Source organism: Oryza brachyantha, chromosome 8 (genome assembly GCF_000231095.2).
Source record: "Oryza brachyantha chromosome 8, ObraRS2, whole genome shotgun sequence".
Taxonomy (NCBI): Eukaryota; Viridiplantae; Streptophyta; class Magnoliopsida; order Poales; family Poaceae; genus Oryza; species Oryza brachyantha.
This window is the reverse complement of record NC_023170.2, coordinates 6,371,447-6,391,135: the sequence shown is the minus strand read 5'-3', so window position 1 is coordinate 6,391,135 and position 19,689 is coordinate 6,371,447. Positions and strand designations below refer to the sequence as shown.

Here is a 19,689-nt window from a genome sequence, read left to right as displayed (position 1 = left end):
ACGCAAAGGATTGTGAAGATCGCCGATCTTCGCAGGCGGAGCGGCCACCCGCCTGCAAAGATAATTTTCGCATGCGGGCGTTAGCTAGTCTGGTCCGCCTGTGAAAATAGAAAACTACCGCCTGCGAAGATAGGTAGAAATTTTTGATATTTAATAATAATTTGCCCGTTAATAGAAATTCTTGCATGTAGATTATTATGTACATATATTTGAAGATTATCAAGCATTTGGTACTGAGAAATTTACATATTTTGCATAACTCAAAAATGTTGCCAATATATATATATATATATATATATATATATATATGTATATATATATGTATATATATATATATATTACAATATTTTTGTACATTATTACTTCAAATACATGTGTAACAACATGGAACCCTTTATCCTTTTTATTCACGCTTCTCTCGCCCTTCCTTTTCTTCGCCTTAGCTGACTATTCGCTTCCAACGACACAAGGGTACATGCTTGTACATAGACACGTTGACCACTCTAATAAATCTGATGTCTAACCGTAGTCATCTCTTTCATCACAACATATTTAGTCTGTCCAGATCATCATCATGCTTTGACACATAAAGAGCAGTCCCTGCAATTGCATGTTGAAGACCGGTCCCTGAAAGAAAGAGACCATTAAGATGGTGCGGCAAAAGTGTGGAACACAAAGAAAAAGGAAAGATATTGGACTCACCTATGCCGATATCTTAACACCCTGTGCAGCTCTGATTTTTTTTATGATGTTGGTATGTGGCCTGAAAAATCAAATGTCATTAGAGTGTGTGTCAGGTGGGAAATGTTCAAGATTTGCAGGATTACAAATGATAAAGTGAAAAATGACCAGTGCACTGGTATCAATAGCTGGTTTACTTATTTGGTAAAAATGATTTTAAGGCAGCGAAAATAAACGAATGGTGCTGAGGCCAACATTCTTGTACATACCATTGGTTTACAAAAGGTAAAATGATTTGAAGGGAACAAAAGAACTGAATGGAATTGAAGTGACAAATATTACTTGAAAACATCTGAGACATCTCGTTTTCCTCTGCACATTTATATTAGTAAACAAAGCTAAACCTCTTCTGAACCAGGGCGACAAGACTGCAAACAAAAAATTCATCCACATACCTTGGAGCTTATTGCAGATAGCCTTTGTCAGCTCCAGAGTCCCAGCATTAGGACTGTACGCTTTTAACTATCATTAATCGCATTGATCCCACTCTAGACACAACAAGCAACAAAGAGCAATCAATCTTCCAACTCGCTAAAAATAAGTTCGTTCTGTTGCTTAAGATCAATAACAGTGGTAAGTGCTAGCAAGTAATAATTTAAGAACATACACTTGAACAATCTAGTTTGGAAAGTTTCACAGAACTAAGTGCATTGCATTCAGAGTTTTAAGTTGAACTATATTTTCTTTTGAAGTTTCACAGACTGACTGCATGAATTAGATATAATTAAGAGTGAAGCATACCAAAAACTGATAGTACAAATGTTAAGAAATCCCTTCTCATCCTTATATATAACTCATAGCTTGGATACATATACCATGATTTTTCCCCATATTGAGCCTAAATTCTCTTGAGGCGAAGAGAAGGCACCTACCTCGCCAATCACGGCCAGCGTGTCGAAGTCGGGATCCCTCCCCAGCCCGACACCACTGCCGCCGCCTCCTCCCCTCAGCCCGACGATGCCGCCGCCTCCTCCTCCCCCTAGTCGCACGCGGTGGAGGCCGGTAGCGGTGGATGGGCCGGTGGCGGCGGCCGGAGGTCGAAGGTCGGCGTGCGAGGAGGATGGCGGCGGAGGACGACGGTCGGAGGGCGACGGCGCAGGCAGGCTGCGGCGGAGGACGGCGTGCGGTGACGAAAAAATTGGCAGCCTGACGGCGCCGCGGGCGGGTCCTTATATAGGGAAACTATCTTTGTAGGCAGGCGGTCCGCCTGTTAAGATCATTTTCACAGGCGGACCGCCTGTTAAGATCATTTTCACAGGCGGACCGCCCACCTGCCAAGACCGTTTTTTACTATCTTCGCAAGCGGTCCGTCCGCATGCAAAGATGTAATCTCTACACGACACAACTATCTTCACAAACGGTCCATCCGCAAAGATTGTTACAGATGTAAATTATTTATTTCAAAAATTTTTTAGTTTATTTTTGTAATTTGAAAATGTCTACATAATTGTAATAAAAATAGTAGTTGTACGTATAAATATACAAACCTTAATATTATTACTTTAAATTTTTTTTACACAGACATGCCAAATTAGTATATTAGGAAAATCTAACAAAATCATATCATCAACATATTACAAACTAATATAATTATTATTTGATTGCACCAAATAAATAGGCATTAAAATTTTATTCTCTCTCATATTTATATGACAAGATCTAGAACCAGGAGGTGGATATGGATGTGATAGCAAAATAAAAAAGATGAGAATTTATGTTACCACATTAAACCATTGCAACAAGAGACATCAAGTATTACACATACATCTAACATCAATATATCAAAAGAAAGTAAATTAAAAACATGGAGCTTTTCCTTCACAATTTGCAAGCATAAATCCATCACAAATTAAGGTCTATAAGCTTGAAATTTACATACCTAGTGTGGAAATAGATCTAAGCTTCGTAGAAACATCCCCCGAAGATTTGAAGTTCAAAACCCCCTATATTTAAGTCACTTTAGGAGAGAGAAACTTCGGGGAGAATGAACTTGGCTCGGGGAGAAAGAAGACTATGTAGGGGCATCTTTGCAGACGGGCCATATAAGCGGCGCCTGCGAAAATCGATCTTCACAGGCGAACGACGCCTGCCGCCTGAGAAGATCAATCATCGCAGGCGGCGACGCTTATGGCATGCCTGCAAAGATCTATTTTCGCAGGCGGACCGCCCCCTCCATCCCAGGTATATTTTTTGTCGGCGGGGTTTTGGCTATGAAGGTTATGCCCGCCTGCGAAAATCAAACTCTTACAACGCTGAAAATGAGTTTTCTAGTAGTGGACCAAGACCAGTTGACGGGCCGGCACGGCTCGACCTACATGTTGGGTTGGGTCGTGTCCGCCCAAAGGTTACACAAACGGCTCAAGCACGACGCAATAAGACTCGAGGGCATGGGTCGGCCCGAAGGCACAACAACCCATCATACTTTTCCATGGAATAAGTTTATTTTTCCTACCTCATCTCTTTGAGTCATGTCTTATGTGGCTAGAATAAATCTATTATACATCCCTCTTGTCTTTGGGTTATGCACCTTTGGGTTATGTATTATATAGTTGAATTAAGTCTATTTTAGATCCCTTAACTATTTTTCTTCCTTGCTCTCATGCTGGGGCGGCCTACCGTTCCCAGGCATCGGCTCAGACATGATCCACCTGTCTAGCCAGGCCAGCACTGGACCAACACTAATCGTGTCATGCCAACTTGGGCCGAGCCAAATGGCAGTGTCGTGGGCTAGGCCCTCGGGCCTCGGCCTTCGGTCATCTGTACTAGCCACCATCGGACCTCCCTTTCCCGCCATCCTCTCGCCTCGCCGCAAAACTTCCCGCCATTCCGTCGCCAAAAGCAAACCGCCTCCCTCTCCCAATCCACGCGTCCCCTTTCCCAGCAAAAGCTTCCACAAGAATCACTTCCCTCGACAATGGCGTCGCCGCCGGAGGCCGCCCTCACCGACTACGAGCGCCGCCGGGAGGAGAACATCCGGCGCAACGACGCCATCCTCGCCTCCCTCCGCCGCAAGGCCGCCGACCTCTCCGCCGCCATCCAGTCCTCCTCCTCCTCGAAGCGCCCCAAGAAGCAGCAGCCCCGCGCGAGCCCCGCCGCCGCCGCGCCGGGCAGCCCCGTCGTCCTCCGCCGCTCCCTCCGCACCAGGGGCCTCCCTCCCTCCGGCTCCTCCTCCGCCGCCTCCCCGCCCGCTCAAGCGCCCGCGTCTCCTCCGGCGGCGCCGCGCAGCACCCGGTTCTCCTCCTCCCTCGCGTCCGCCATCCTCGCGGCGGCCTCGCCTGGGTCGCCTCCCGTCCGCGACGACGGCTTCGATGCCGGGGCGGAGCTGGTGCTGCGGCCCTCGCACGTGAGGAGGGTGGTGCCGGACAGGATACTGTCGGTGCGGATACTGCCGCTGGTGGACCGGACCGTGGTGGCGGCGGGGAACAAGCTCGGGAATGTTGGGTTCTGGGACGTGGATGAGGATGGCGACGGTGCAGACGGGGTGTTTGAGTATTTGCCTCACAGGGGCCCTGTGGGCGCAATCGTCGCTCACCCAGCTATGCCGCAGAAGGTGATGCTTTCTATTTGTCTGCTGCTGAACTGCTTATGTTTGTAGAGAAATTGAACATTTTCTTATATGATTTTGTGTAACTGAAATAGTATTCGATTGGGCGATTAAACCAATACGGATTTCATAGAGTAAACCGCACTGCTGTTCACTTAGAAACTTGCAACGAAGTTTACATAACATATATTGGGTACAGCTATCTGTTCATGTGCCAATGGATTAAATAAAGTTGGATTCATCCCACATCTGGTGTTTGTAATGTTGACAACCTTGTGATAAGAAGATGTGATAACAATTTCTATATATATATCTGTGTGTTTGCACTTTGCAGTATAAACTATAAAGTAGTTTACTTGGCAGTAACCTGTGTTCGACCATTATTTTTATTGATTTTCCGTGATTTATGTGTGTGTTGCAGATTTACAGCTGTAGCTATGGGGGTGAAATTTGTCTGATGGACGTTGAGAAAGAGAACTTTAATATGATTCATCTGACTGACTATCCTATTTTCTCACTTTGTCAAGCGCCAAATAGCCCCAGCTGCCTATATTTTGGTGAAGGAAATGATCTGAAACTTTTTGATGAGAGGATGGGTAAGGTGTCAGTCACATGGAATTCACATGATAATAGAATCAACTCGATTGATTTTCATCCAGAGAACACATCCATGCTTGCCACGAGTTCAACTGATGGAACTGCTCGTATTTGGGATTTGAGAACCATGAAAGAGAAGGAAGCAGAGAGCTTGAAGGTCCTTGAACATGGGAGATCTGTTCAGTCGGCTTATTTTTCACCTAGTGGCCGCATGGTTGCAACTACAAGGTGATCCTTCTCCTTGGCTATTTCCTGATTCCTACACGTCTTCAGTTGCCTTAATGTATATGCTGTTCTGTTTTTGGTATAAAGGATATCTTTGATGATTGAAAAAAGAGATATGTTTCTTTAATAACATTATATCATAAATAAATCCAACGGATAATAAGAGTTACCATTAAATCGTTCTGCACATTATCATGTGATGCAACCATCTTATGTGATATTGCTTTAATTTTAGGTGGCAAAATATGTCTAGTTGGTGTCGTTGCTTCTAATATATGCCCTGTTGGATTCAATTTATTTTGGCACCTTTAACTTAATTGTCTGTGCACTTATTACTATGTTATTGCAAGTAGTACTTAGCTTCATGCTTAAAACATACTCCCTCCCCATTTCTGGTTATAAGATGCTCTGGTTTTCCTTAGGTTCATTTTTGAACCAGCATATATGTCAAAACATCTTATAATCTGCTGAAACGGAGATAATATTTGGGTACTACTGTCATCTTTTAGCACAACCTTTTTTTAGATGTTTTGCCACAAATCACTAACAAGGTTATGGTAGATTTGTTTCATGCAATGCAATACTAGGAATAATTGTCATTGTTACCAACTTTTGATTTTTGGTAACTTAAGGCACTCATTTCAGTCATAATATCCTGTACAATTTACAATCAACTCAATAAGGTACTCCTTTTACATATTAACATATGTTGCATGGTGAAAAATATTCTAGTAGCTCTGTATAGCAGTCGCTAAAAATGCAATCCTTTTGTACTTACTAGACAGGGGATTGCAGCTATAGTGAATGTTGAATGGGCTACATGTATTTACAGATAATGTAGCTAAACTCAATTGTAAGTGATATAGCTTTGTTCAATTAGAATTAGTTCATGAAGTTTAAAAAACAACTTGTGAAGTTGAGGCTTTGGCTGAAATTGTTCTTTTAGAGAATGTATTATCTAAATAGAGAGTAGGAAAGCAAATAATACGATTTGAACAAAGAGTGTTTTATGCAACTTGATAAAAGGCGGGTAATTATAACAATCTTCATTTTAATATAGCCCACCCAAAGTTTCTACAAGAATTTTGACTCCTTCCAAGTGAGCACCAAACACTGTGTTTTGTTAGGCCTGTGTGGCCAGAAATAACTCTATTCTTATCGTATGCAGCCTTGATGATACTGTCCGAATTTTTAGTGTGGATAACTTTGACAACTCGGACATAATGAAGCATAATAACAAGACCGGGAGATGGCTTTCTACATTCAAGTATGGCATCTCTTCTGTCGCTGTAGTTTGTAATCCACATCTAAGGAATTTTTCTGACTGCCGTGTTAAACCAATGTTGCAGGGCGATCTGGGGCTGGAATGACACTGACCTGTTTATTGGAAACATGGGGCGGGCAATAGACATTATCTCAGTTGATCTGAATGACCGCAGCCTCTCAGCCACGAAGAAAGCATGTCTGGAGAGCGAACACATGACGGCCATCCCATGCCGGTTCTCTGCGCACCCATATAAGGTTGGCCATCTTGCTTGTGCAAGCTCCGGTGGGAAGGTGTTCCTTTGGACCAGAGTATGAAGCAACATGATCTCCAGTGGTTGGTTGATTCTGTTGGCAAGGTGTTACTTGGAGCATAGCATGAAGCAGCATGATCTCTTGTGAGTTGTGACCTCCAGTGGCTGGTTGTTTTGGGCTTTTGGCTCAGCTTGGTAAGGTGTTGATTTTGACAGTTGCAACACCTAAGTCTTGCTTCATGCCCTCATAATGAAATATATTTAGCAGTAGTTACTGTATGTTTGCGACTTATTCTGCCTTTTGAAGCTCTTCGAGCTTTTTCATGTATCCCTCTAGAGAAAGTTGGCTTGGTACGATTGGAAGCTATGGATATAGTGATAGTATAGTACGTATTGTTCCTTCAAAGTTGGTGTCAATGATTTCATTGTTGTTTAACAATACAGAAGCGAAATACTGCTGAACATCATTAGTTTGTTCCCTTTTTCCCTATAAGCAAACTAGAACCATGAAAAAAAAAATATGTTTTGACTCTCCTAGAACAAATCCATAAATTAAATCTACTCAAGTGAAAGTTCTTTCCCAAAATGCAACCACAATGTCTCACATCATTTGATAAATTTTAGCCCTCGGATACACTAGGCGACAAAAAGGGTGAACTGATCTTAATCATTGGATGGTTGCAAAAAAAATCATTTAGATAGGAAGGTACCGGAAGAAGGATAAAAGAGAAATGGGAGGTAAAAAAAAGTTTCTTAGAAACAGATAGATAAGGTTGTCTATATATAATTTTATGATTTACCATTTTAGTAAAACCTATTTTATAAATAAATCCTTATCATTTAGTAAAGATTTATGGAGAACTTTGAAACAAAATATATATTTACACTAGTGGTGTGCTTATGTTAGAGTGGGCTACTCTATACTCTTATGTCCAGCGTTTGACTTCTGTTTTATTTAAAAAAATCAAGAAATTTAGAAAAATTAGTCACACTTAAAATACTATTTATAATTTATCATTTAAGAAAAATAAAAATATTAATCATATTTTTTTTAAATAAGACGGAGAATCAAACATTATAATAGATAAAAAACGAAAGATTGATTTATTTTAGGATGGAGGGAGTATATAGCAATAGCATATCACGACAATAATGAGATCTTCGGATAGTGGGGACCTTGTTGGTTACGTGGCATCGAACAATGGAAATGCGACAGCTCATGCAATCTTGGAAAGAGGAAGAATAATCCAAGGAGAAGAACAATCCCTAACCCTAATCATGAACTGCCATCCTTTTCATCTAGCCGAAAATTTGAACCTATCAAAAAGTTAAATTCATATGTTCATGTAATTAATTTTATTTCTATCAATAGGTTGTTAACGTATTTGAGAAAAAAAATACTAAATAATATGCATATTTCTTCCATGGAGGGATCACGATCGCTTGAATTTTGAAGATAGTTTCATTATAAAACACATTCCTATAGCATGTTTTCTATATTAACTTAAAATAAAATAAGTGAATTCCTTAAAAAGCAATAAAATGTATGCGTGCATAGACTATAAAGTGCACCCCAATAGAAAATAAGAGGAATATAAGATGGTCATGCAGCAACGAGTTTAAGACAATAACTTATAAGATGTATTGGTAGCGATAAGTCTTAAGCCATTTATTGTTAGCAGCACAATGTCACTCAAATTTCGCATGGGTAGGAGCTTGATTTGAGATAATCTGATATCTCCCTCTGACTATCTCCCTCGTCTACAAAATTTCCGATTAATCAAAGATCTCCCTTAGATTAAAAATGCTACAGAAAATACTGACCGGCTGTCTTTCCCCCGCTCTCTCTCTCGACCGTTTAAGTCCGTAACAGAAATTCTCGAAAATAAAAATAGAACAGTAAAGTTATTCGAAAACGGTAATATTAATATATTTTTTCTGCCTGTTTTACTGGAATTCTGTATTGAACCAGAAATTTTCAAAAATTATTATAAAATTTTCAAAAGCCCACAAAAACCCTATCCTGGCCATGTCTCACAGGCACAACACAACCCATCTAACTCACTAACTATAAAAAACTCTTACTAAAGCAAGTTTAATAGTAAAGCTAACTTAATAGCTATAAGCTTATATTATAGTCAATACATAAAATAGATTGGATATAAGGTTGGCTATAATTTTTATCTCCTATCTCTTTCTCTTACCTTTGCATTTAATACATTTTTCTTAGAGTTAATGTATAGCTAGCTCTTGCATGAGAGCTAACTCCCATCTTTTTTTATTACCTTTTTTCTCCACATCAGCTTATTGAGGACAACTTAGTCTACTATTATACTTGCTCCTATAACTAATATGATATGAGTATGGTGTTATTATTATACACCTATCTTTACGTTGAATATATAACATATATCGTTGTTTTCGACATATATTTCTGCTTACCAACCGATATAAATATATTTTCGTTGTGATAGTTCCGTTTTCAAAATTCCAACGATACTAATATCGTTTTCGCCTCTGTCAATACTTTCATGTGGGGTAGTTTTCCGACTGTTTTCATCGCTAATCTCCCTCGTGTACAGTGTACTACTTAAGTTCAAATTTCAGATTCATCAAAGCAGCTCTGACAGTTCTGAAACATGCATGCAACGCCGTTTGAGCGTCATTAACTTATTAAACAGATGACGTTGTAAAAAAACGTGCAATCAATCTTCAAAAACTTAAACTGTCAATAGAATTTGACATGCTCAAAAGGTATTAAAAATATCATGATGAAACATCATTTCTTATATTCAGTACCGCTGCATGGGTCACTATATTTTTAATAATTTTTACAAATATAAAGTTAGAAAATGTAATGATGGGACATATGAAATGGAGATTAATGCCAATATCCAAAACGCTAGTAAAGAAATAATAAACAGAAAATAACAAGTAATAAAGAACGTAGTACGTGATGCCTTCATGGTTCCATGAATTCAACTTAGTTTGGTATATAAAGTGCATGAATAAATATCATGACGAAAGCATGTGAAACAAACATGTTATACAAGGTATCAGCAACACACGTAGGGTACTAGTTTAAATACTGACGGCAAATCAAGTGGGGGCCAGAAAAGAACCAGGGCAACCAAGCATCCAACATGAAAGCTCAAAGTTCTATACAACAGGACCAACGATTCCTCTCATTATGCTCGTTATATGGAACATGGAGCCTCCAGTATGAAAAGGAGGCAAACCATATTTAAGCATGAAAGGTTTTTACAACAAAACTTAGGTTAGATCGTCCTCGTCATCCTCCTTTTTCTTCAGCTCATTCTTTGCCCTGAGGAGGAGGGTTGTTTTCCAGGGGTCCTGAAGAGATTGTATAGGTGAGACTACATAAAAAAAATATGCAAATCTCATTTATAATGGTCACTTCTGAAAGCACTATTGGAAATAACAATGCCAACAGGAATCAGTGAAGGTATTTATGCAAACTTACTGTGGAAGTAATAAATAATTATCATTAAACATGGCTTCATATCCAAACATAAGTTGTGTAGTTTGAGCCTAGTAAGCAAGGTTTATGTTGCTTATTTTTATATGATTATATAATATGGGCTAATTGGACTTCGATGTTATAGATAAGTCATCCACCAGACATATAAGAGTAAAAACTACACTTCGGTTTTCTAAATGAACATACCAGACGTGTCATGCTGTCAAATTCCTTGATGGCATCAGTGAACTTGGCAACATCTCCTTCATCGATAGCTGCAGCAAGATCCTGCAGGGAAAATATTCAGACCCCAGAAGCTCCTTCAAATAATATAGCTACGTTTACTATATCTGACTTAAAATTTCATGATCACTAGTGGAAAAATGTTACTATTAAAGAGTGGCATGCAATGAATACAAGGAATGAAATTAGACGTGCAAAGAGAACTGTATCATACAGATAAAAGCTTATATTCGCGTGTCCCTGAGAATGTCGGGTCAATGTCCTGCAAAATAGGTAAACATCTTTAGTAATATGACTGATACATAGCACTATGATTTGGACAGAACAGTGCACACCTGATATCGCTCCATTGAATTTGTGATAGCAACAGCATCACCTCTACATAGCTGGCAAATGCCTGCATTGAGGAGAATACCTCTCACACTGTATTTAAGAAGATTGTTGTTGATTGATTGGCGAGCAATAGCTTCAAATATCTCAGTTGCCTTCGGGTATCTGAAAATTGAAATATGAATTGAGTGACATCTCAAGAGTCAAAACAAAAAGATACTTGCATCATGTTAATTATGTCATGGTGCTAATTTGCCCAGACACGTTAAGAACACAAGTTGGCAATGTACCACAGAAGAACCATAAAAAAGGAAAAAAGAACTACAAAGTACAACATACAGAGATTTGGGTAGATCTTGCACCAGTCCATTAGTGGGATTAAGCTCAGATTAGTAACAAGGAAATCAAGCTTTATGATATGTAGTTTTCAGCATGACGTACAGAAAGTTACGCCACCTAATTATGTGCCATAAATGGAATGTGGTTCTATAAATGGAATGTGTTCAGTGAGGATAATATCAGAAGATTATCACGGGCAAGTTGGTGCTGTGAGTTGCAATTTGAATGGTACTGAGGGTAGATCTATTTCTTGCTAGCTCAAAATAAAAACAGATTATAATTTGACTCAATATCTAAGAGTAAGGCTCCTCTCATAACAGATCCCAGAAACCATGTCTCATATACTATCCTAATCTGCTTCCAATCAGCCAAGAATATGTATTGAGCCCTTGTCACATTGAAACTGCCACACATGACAATACCAACAAGAGCTGGCCTAGCTTGCCAAATATTAGTTGTTTTATTTAGCATCAAGTGATTTATGCATAAGATCACTTAGCAGGTTGCATGCAACAAAATATATTCAATCATGTTTATTAGGGGCAAAACTCAATATGTAAGGGGATCAAACTTATTAAGGGCTAAACTCAAGGTGAGATAACAGTGTCTTCTGTCCACAAAGCAGCATAAACCAATTCCCAGTTCTCAAAGGATAAATGTGGTCTTCCCCTTTGACTGGATATTTTGCATATAATTCAACCTTAATCTTTGGCATGACTCGGATGTCAAAACACAGTATTCAGCAACTACCACCATATCAATACAATAATCAAAATATTAAAAAAAAATTGAGATATAAGAAAATATTAAACATGCCAATAAATAATAAATGCTGTCACATAACACAAGACTAATGTAGAAGTCATAAACTAGCTGTTAATTTGATGTTAAAGTAGAAGAAAAGGCAGGGGCATGGTACAACTTCATTAAGATATAGTAAAGCATTCATATCAACTTTGGCAGCCCACTTTGTTTATCATATTAAATTGTATGGAGTTTAGAAATCCTCATGTAATAGATCAGCAGAATAGTACAATACAATCAGAAAATTACTATGAATTTAATTAAGATGGTCTTACTGTTCCAACTGAGCAGCAATTTCTGCAACTTTCTGCTTGATACTGTTTGATTGAGATGATTGACCCTCACTGTCAAAAAGATCAGCCGCTCTTTCCAGGTAATCTGAAGCCTTCTCTAAGTCTTGCTCTTGCTGATATATCTCACCAATGTCCTGAATATGCACAAAGTTAACACCACCATCAGCATGACCCTCCAATTTATTTTTAAAAAAAAAAGTTCTCAAACAAGTCATCAATCAGGCATACTAATCATTAAGATAACAATACTTTTGCATAGAAAATGAAATGATAATTCACCTTGCTGTATCTTGCTGCCATGTTCAATCTACCAATTTCCAAGAAAAGATTAACAGCCTGGTTTAGCGCTTGTGCAGCCTCTGCATAGAATTGATCCAATGTTAATAAAGGTAGTTAACTAACTATTCTGAGGTAAACATCTTTTTACCGGGGGAAATAACATAAATCAATATCATGGAAAGACTAAGCATAGATGGCCAAGTGCCCAAGTATATGCAACTGCAATGAAATTGTACTTTTGAATTTCACTATTTTAAAATATTTAAAGGACTTAAAGTTAGAGAAGCAATATATGCTCAATAAAAATAATCAATGTGTATGTTCCATGCTGTAGTCCTTCAAAACAAACACATTCTCACTACATTAAAATTTAAATTCAAATAATATGTGCTGATGCTTACTCAACTTCTCATCCTATAATCTTCTTGTTTTAAGGGGCATAGCAAGGATTCAATATGTCTCAAGAGCCAATATGCAATGGTTTATAGCCCAAAAAAATCCAATTTTTGCTATATCATCACAAATAATCACCCATTTAGAACCATGGAAAGTAGACTACATGTTTTGAGTCAGATCAGAATGCAACAAATAAATCTCCATTCCACACATTTAAATTCAACGAAAATTTTACTTGTCATTAAGAATATGGAAGTGAAATTATAGTGCTGACAAAGGTTGAAAGGGAACAGCCATTATCAGACCGGAATAAGTAACACGAGTGAACGGTGAACCCCATGTTTCATACTCAAATGAATGTAGAGAAACTGTGCAACTTACTGTTTCAAATCTAGTATCTTATATAAAGAATACTAAATGATGCCACTACATTCACTCTCAAGACCTATAAATTAGGAGTGAATTGGGGGGGGGGGGGGGGAGTAGATATATTCCCATTGATTGAGGTAGGTCCAGATTATGATAAAAGTGTAGGTTAATCGTTAAAGTTGTATATGAAATAGAAGTAACAGTTGTACATCAAATGCAACTTTAATCTAACAAAATTTATTTAGCAATGTGCAATTGTGTGGGACTGGGAGATATGTAATTGGGAAATTAATGACGTGTCCGTGCTTTAAACCGTAGAGAATACCCTGAGGAGAGAACTTCTTATAGCAATTTGCCGCCTCCACATAGGCTGATGCAGCTTCATGCTTACTGTCACCCTGTTCAGAGAACCAACAAGCACCATAAGTATCGTATTCCATTGCAATTTTATGATTAATCAAGATGACAAACTGACAAAACAGAATAAAATTCAACCTTCAAATGGCAGTTAGCAATCTTGATGTACACTTGTGCAGCTCTGCTCCCTGCAGTAAAAGAAAATGGTCACAATTGTTCCGAGAATAAGGGAGTGTTCTGTCATAGTCAGAAGTGGTAACTAGAACATCTTACAGCAATATATAGTGAAAGAAATGCTTGCATATACCATGCTAATAAAAGACAAACAAATGCTAAAAGAACAAACTGGTATGGTGCAAATTAAATGTAAGCACTGGAAGAGTCATAATGTGCTATAATAATGACAGTATATCTATCATATTAGACCAGACAGCAACTAGCGTCCAACAATGCACATTAAGACATACAAAAAACATGTATTTGGTTTACACACCGCCAAAGTGTTACGATTAGTTTGAGGTGCATCCCATGGAAGAGCCTTAAGTCGAACCAGCACACACAATGGATAATAAAACAATTGAACAATCGGTTTGAAATAGTAACACAGGACTACATACATCAGTTACATATATGTCAATTGATTCATGGAATGATTTTAATAGGTAGCTTTTCAGTTCATCTTGCATCGTAGACAAAGAGTTCTTTAACAATAATAACCCACGAGATGGCATCATTCATCCGTGTGTATTTTGGGATTAAATCCAATAGATCCGCTGGCAAACCCAGGCATCCTTTGCAATTACAAAATGGAAATCGCACCTGTACTAATCCAAACACAGGCCTCTCGCATCGCATCTAACGATAGCGCCGGATTACGCTGCACGTTGCCAGATCCGCAGCCAAAGACGCCGTCCTAACTCCCCCAATCGGGATCATGCCGAACCTAGCCGAGCGTGCGGCGACAACCCCAATCGCCCAATTGATCCGCAGATCTCACAGGAAAAAAAAAACGAACAAACAAACAAACCCCCTCTTCCGATCGATCGGGGGACAGCGCAGCGCGCGCGGGGCGGAGGAGGGAGAGTACTCACAGTTCTTGGCGAGCTTGAAGGAGTTGGCCCCCTTGTCGAAGAGGTCGGCGGCGTCCTCGTACTTGGAGCCGAAGATCCCCCACCCGGAGAGCTTCTTCTCCGCCTTCTTCTCGAAGTCGTCCCCGCGCGCCTCGTGGTCCCCCATCTCCCTCCGCCGTCCTACTCCCGGCGGCGAGCTGACGACGACGCCGACGAGGAGGAGGAGGAGGAGATTCGCGAGCAGATTTGGGATGGGAGAAGCGGAGAGGAGGATGGGATGCGCTGCGCTGCGCTGCGCGGTGTCGTGTCGTGTCGTGTGAGATCGTGCTCCGGTTTGTTGGGCCGGGTCGGGGTCGGGGTCGGCCCGTGTGGGGCCCAGTGGGCGGTCGGGGTTTTGTGCGGGTGACAGGTGGGGACACAGGGGATGCGGGGGGGCGTCCACGTGGCGGATCGAGCAGGAGGAGGTCGACGCGGCGAAGCAACCAACTGGTGAGATAAGAAGAGTCCAAGGGATCGACGCGTCAGAGATCCAGGTGTACTGCTACGTACTTGGCTGTGAAATCGATCGGCTCCCGTTTGGCCTTCTGGTGAAATAGGTTAAAGAATATATTTATAAACAAAAGATAATTTTTATATATGTATTCTTATCAATTTAAAAAGTAAATGTACAAAATAAGCTATAATTAAAAAATCAAAATTAATTTTGAATTTAAGATTGAAAATTCAAATCTTGACTTATAAGCACGAACAAAAACGAAAAGATGAGGCTAGTTTAGTTGTGTGCTATTATTCCATCAAATTATGCTAGATTTTTTCTCAATTTTTACGCACACATTTTACAAATAGCTATAGCATAATGGTATATTTTTAGAAAAAAGATTCTGTACAAAAGCATAATATCTCATCTTTCTAAAATGTATTTTTATATTTATAATAGTTAATTTCATCATTTGTACTATCTATTAGATAGTTGTAAAAAAATAGATAATCTTTCTGTCGGCGATCTAGATTGGTAATATACGGGGTGACTAACGAGACGAATTTCCTCCGTCGGACTCAGACTCTAGCTCTGGTGGGAAATTAGGCAAGTCTGAGTATTCCAACCCTATTCCACCGTGCACATCCTTCCAGAAGTAGTATCCTGTTCTACGAGGGTTGAGCGGAAAGTGCTAACAGTATCGATGTGTCCGTGAGTGGGATAATAGTGGTATGCCATGTTGCGAAGATCCACATCGTGTTTCTCCCAAAGCCTTGATTCGGTAAGCCGCTTCTTAGTAAGTGTGCTCAAAGGTACAACTGGATGTAATCACCACCATATTGGGGAGATAGGTGGGAATCTCGTGAAGTTCCAAACTGACTTGGTATGGGAACTCTTCTCCACTAAGACTTTGTTGACGTCAAAAGTTGACCCGATGACATATCACACACGAAGGCTTGGGAGTCATTCTAATACCGCTCCAGTGCAGGACCTAAATTCTTGGAAGGTGTACGGGTGTACCAGTCAGTTTGATCCTGCAACTGACCAGATAAGCAGTAAAACAAGCTGATCGGCTATCGAGCCGATAAGTAACAAAATATCCAGCCGATCGGACGTTGATGTAGCAGCGTTGAGCCGATAGACGAGACAATCGGCTGTTGAAAGCACGGATCGGCTGGAAACTTGATAGAAATAGACTTGAGTAATTAAATAAAAGATGAATGCTTTGCTGCGATCGGCTAAATCCAATTTACGTGTAATCCTCATGAGCCGATGCAACACAAAATAAATACTGATCTAAGTAAATCAAGCTGATTGGTGTAAAACTAATGCAGTAAGGCAATCGACTACTCTATTGATGTAAATACGATGAACATGTAGATCGGCAAAGATCATCGGCTATAAATGATTGACAAACGACCAAGATCTATAAAATATCTAGTTCAGATTACTAAGAATAATCATAGATCAGACCAAACCGAGACAGTTCAAGATTATGCTTAACAATGTCAGGATAGATACTAAACAGATCTAGATTGCTATCAAACCGATGAGCCGATGATTGATAAGTTATCGGCTGGTACTCCGATAAAACAATGAACAAGATACGTTGACATGATATAAATTGTTTGATAAATGCAATCTAATAGATCAGACTGAACCGAGACAGTATCAAATTGAATATGTCAAATATCAAATATCAAATCGATGTAAATTACTTAAAGTGGTCGACCAAATCAACCCAAGGTACAATAGTAACCTAGGTTGAAACTAATACGATAACTAGCAATCGCACAAGCAAACCAGAAGATCGAACCAAACCGAGACTTTTCTGATCTAGCCGATACGATTACCTTGGACGGCCAAATGTAGGATTTACCCCTCCGCCGAAGATCGAGACGATGCAACCCCGCGTTAGGTGCCAAGTTCTATCGATGTTGAAACCTCGATGAAGAGGGTGGCAATACGCCGAAAGTAGTTGATCTATATTATGATGTAGATGATTTACAATGACCCGACATACATATTTATACCCTCGGGTGGACGCTAGTCCGTGTTGGACACGACATACAACTCCTAATAGATAAAAATAAAACAAGCAAGTCCTGATCGGACTCTAATTCTCTTAAAGATAAAGCAAAAATCCTAAACTAACTCTAACTAATAGATAAAATTATGCTGTCATGCCTTGGTCTTCACGATTCCATGCTGGATTCGAACTCCTCTAGAGAAAATTTCCATCTGTAATTGCACATTTTCTTATCCGAATCCAATAAAAAATTTTACCAAATTTTGGTGTTAGCAGACGTCGAACGACAGCGTATTCCGGGTAATACGGGTATCCCATAAAGAAAGCCATTATGCTAAGCTCTGTGACAAAGTCTCGTGTCTTGGCCACGATGCATAGATGGGAAATTATATATTTATAGAGATCAAGGATTGGGAATCAACTTATGCTCAACCCCAAATTAAATAAACGATAAAAGACTTAAGTAATTTTTTAAAACATGTAAACAAAGCTTTTATGCATAAACACTTTTACATGAACTGGCTTTAACTCCAAAACCTTATGACTATACAAATTAATGCAACGATAAAGTAATAGTTAAGCATAGCTAAGTAGTAAGATCCCATATCCTATTTACATGTTAATGCACCTCCCTAAATTTTCCAACCCACCACAAACCAAAATTCCGAAGGAAAATATATTTTTGACTCAGACTTACTAATATCCTAACAGGCTCTTTTTTAAAATCAAGTCCAATTGCAAAAGCAAGTGCATATGGAAGAAATTCCTAGGGCTCCTAGGGTTTTTCATTTGGCTCATCCTATGGTCAAGATTGGCTCTCATACCAACTTGTCACGCCTAGAAATTTACATCAATTTCTGAACAATAGTACGCATTAAATCTCGGTATAGGACTAGCCCAAGTCCACACTACGACAAAATTGAATATGCAGTTCCACGTCTTAAAAACATATAATAATAAATAATAATATATTGAAATGTAGTAGAAAAACAAAATTAATACTAGCTAAGCTCGAGCTCAAAGCGACGACACCATGCCACAGGCAATCTTGATGGTAGAGCGAACCTTACTCCTGCAAATTTCCTCCATCAGACTCAAACTCTGGCTCTGGTGGGAAATTAGGCAAGACTAAGTACAATCCACGGTACTGTACAAATAGCACTCAAGAGGAGAATAAATGAATACAAATGATAACAAGAATAGGTTAAAGTTACTTTATATAAACAATAGTTATTTAGCAAAACAGTAATTTAAATAGACTAAATAAAAATAAAGTTAACTCTGATCAAATATGTACAACTTTACCCCAAAATTCTTAAGAGAAAATCCACTATGTGCCACTGACTTTGTCACCTTTCAACGATGTGCCATTGAGTTTGCCAAGTTCTACAATATGCCCTCTATTTTGCCGAATCTCTATAGCATACCACTGACAGTAACAGTTTGGCTGTTAGCCTCTATTTGAACTGGAGAAAGGATGAATTTGCCCTTGTGACATTTGCTCCTCTATAGCATAGCACTTCCGTTTGCCATTGCCATCTGTGACAGGCCATTGTCATCTGTGATAGTGAGATGATGGTAGTGCTAATAATTATGTAGAATCAACAATCTGAAAAACATGATTTAAGAAAATTATGATAATATATTTTAAATATAAATTATGTATAATAAGTAAATTGTATAGTTGCAAATGAAAATATATGATCTAAAAACTAAACGGACTAAACAATGTAAAATTTAAGAAAATTATGAGAATATATTTTAAATATAAATTTTGTATAATAAGTCAATTGTATAGTTGCAATTGGAAATATATATGATCTAAAACACTGAACATAGTAAACATAGTACCAACAAGGTGCATAAAAGCACAGAGTTAATTTCACATAATGGTGCAAAATATAGCAATGCATGTAGTGGTACAGAATCCAAGTTCAACATTACAAGAGCTAAAAGTGAATATTAAGTAGTATATAAGTTAAAAAAACATATTACATGATCAGAAACCACAGACAAGTACATCAAGTTATTTATTTCTTTTTGCTTCTAGTTGACATGGATGGACTAGTTGATAACAATTTCTTCTTGCTTCTAGTTGACATAGAAGGACTATCTTGTGCTACCGGTTTGGGGTTAGTCTTCCTCTTGGGTCTTCCCTTAGAAGATGAAGTGCTTGCTTCTGTTTCAGGAAAAGGGGGCTAATAGCACGGGTGGTTCATTTGGTCCAGTTGAGGTACATGAGAATTAGTTGGTTGAAAGTTAGAATTGTCTAGTTGGAATATGCAAAACACAATGGCTATATGGAATGATATTGAAATGGAATTGAAGCATTTGTAGAGTGTACCTTACTGATGTCACATTTGCATGCACAGAAGCAATTAAATTGGAACTAGAGCTATCATGTGCAGCTGATCTTTTCCTTTTGCTGCAAGGAAATAAAAAAATAAGTGCTAAAAAGTACTTAGAAATCAAAGTCAGGAAGTGCAAGTTGGTACCTTGGTGGGCCATGCAAAGATGCAGGTGATGATGCATTGCCAACACAACTACTTGAAGTTGATGGTGTTGCTTTCTTCCTCTTTTGTCTAGGTCCATAGATT

The 19,689-nt window shown here is 39.0% G+C and overlaps 2 protein-coding genes and 1 long non-coding RNA gene across 3 annotated transcripts; 1 reads left to right on the top strand and 2 right to left on the bottom strand.

The window, feature by feature from the left end:
* Nucleotides 1-367: 367 nt before the first annotated feature.
* LOC121055228 lies at nt 368-1,924 on the bottom strand. Its single transcript, XR_005812381.1, has 4 exons — nt 1,614-1,924; nt 1,137-1,229; nt 703-763; nt 368-627 (listed from the first exon to the last, which is right to left on the bottom strand). It is a non-coding gene; the product is annotated as an uncharacterized LOC121055228 (long non-coding RNA).
* Nucleotides 1,925-3,588: 1,664 nt separating this feature from the next.
* On the top strand, nt 3,589-7,078 carry LOC102710324 (WD repeat-containing protein 76). Its single transcript, XM_006659947.3, has 4 exons — nt 3,589-4,291; nt 4,707-5,110; nt 6,276-6,374; nt 6,457-7,078. Exons 1-4 carry the CDS (start codon nt 3,656-3,658, stop codon nt 6,686-6,688), a joined length of 1,371 nt encoding a protein of 456 aa, XP_006660010.3. The 5' UTR covers nt 3,589-3,655; the 3' UTR covers nt 6,689-7,078.
* Nucleotides 7,079-9,597: 2,519 nt separating this feature from the next.
* LOC102712100 (alpha-soluble NSF attachment protein 2) lies at nt 9,598-14,866 on the bottom strand. Its single transcript, XM_006659206.3, has 9 exons — nt 14,607-14,866; nt 13,654-13,703; nt 13,484-13,556; nt 12,394-12,473; nt 12,097-12,248; nt 10,684-10,843; nt 10,563-10,610; nt 10,313-10,393; nt 9,598-9,978 (listed from the first exon to the last, which is right to left on the bottom strand). Exons 1-9 carry the CDS (start codon nt 14,749-14,751, stop codon nt 9,898-9,900), a joined length of 870 nt encoding a protein of 289 aa, XP_006659269.1. The 5' UTR covers nt 14,752-14,866; the 3' UTR covers nt 9,598-9,897.
* Nucleotides 14,867-19,689: the final 4,823 nt, after the last annotated feature.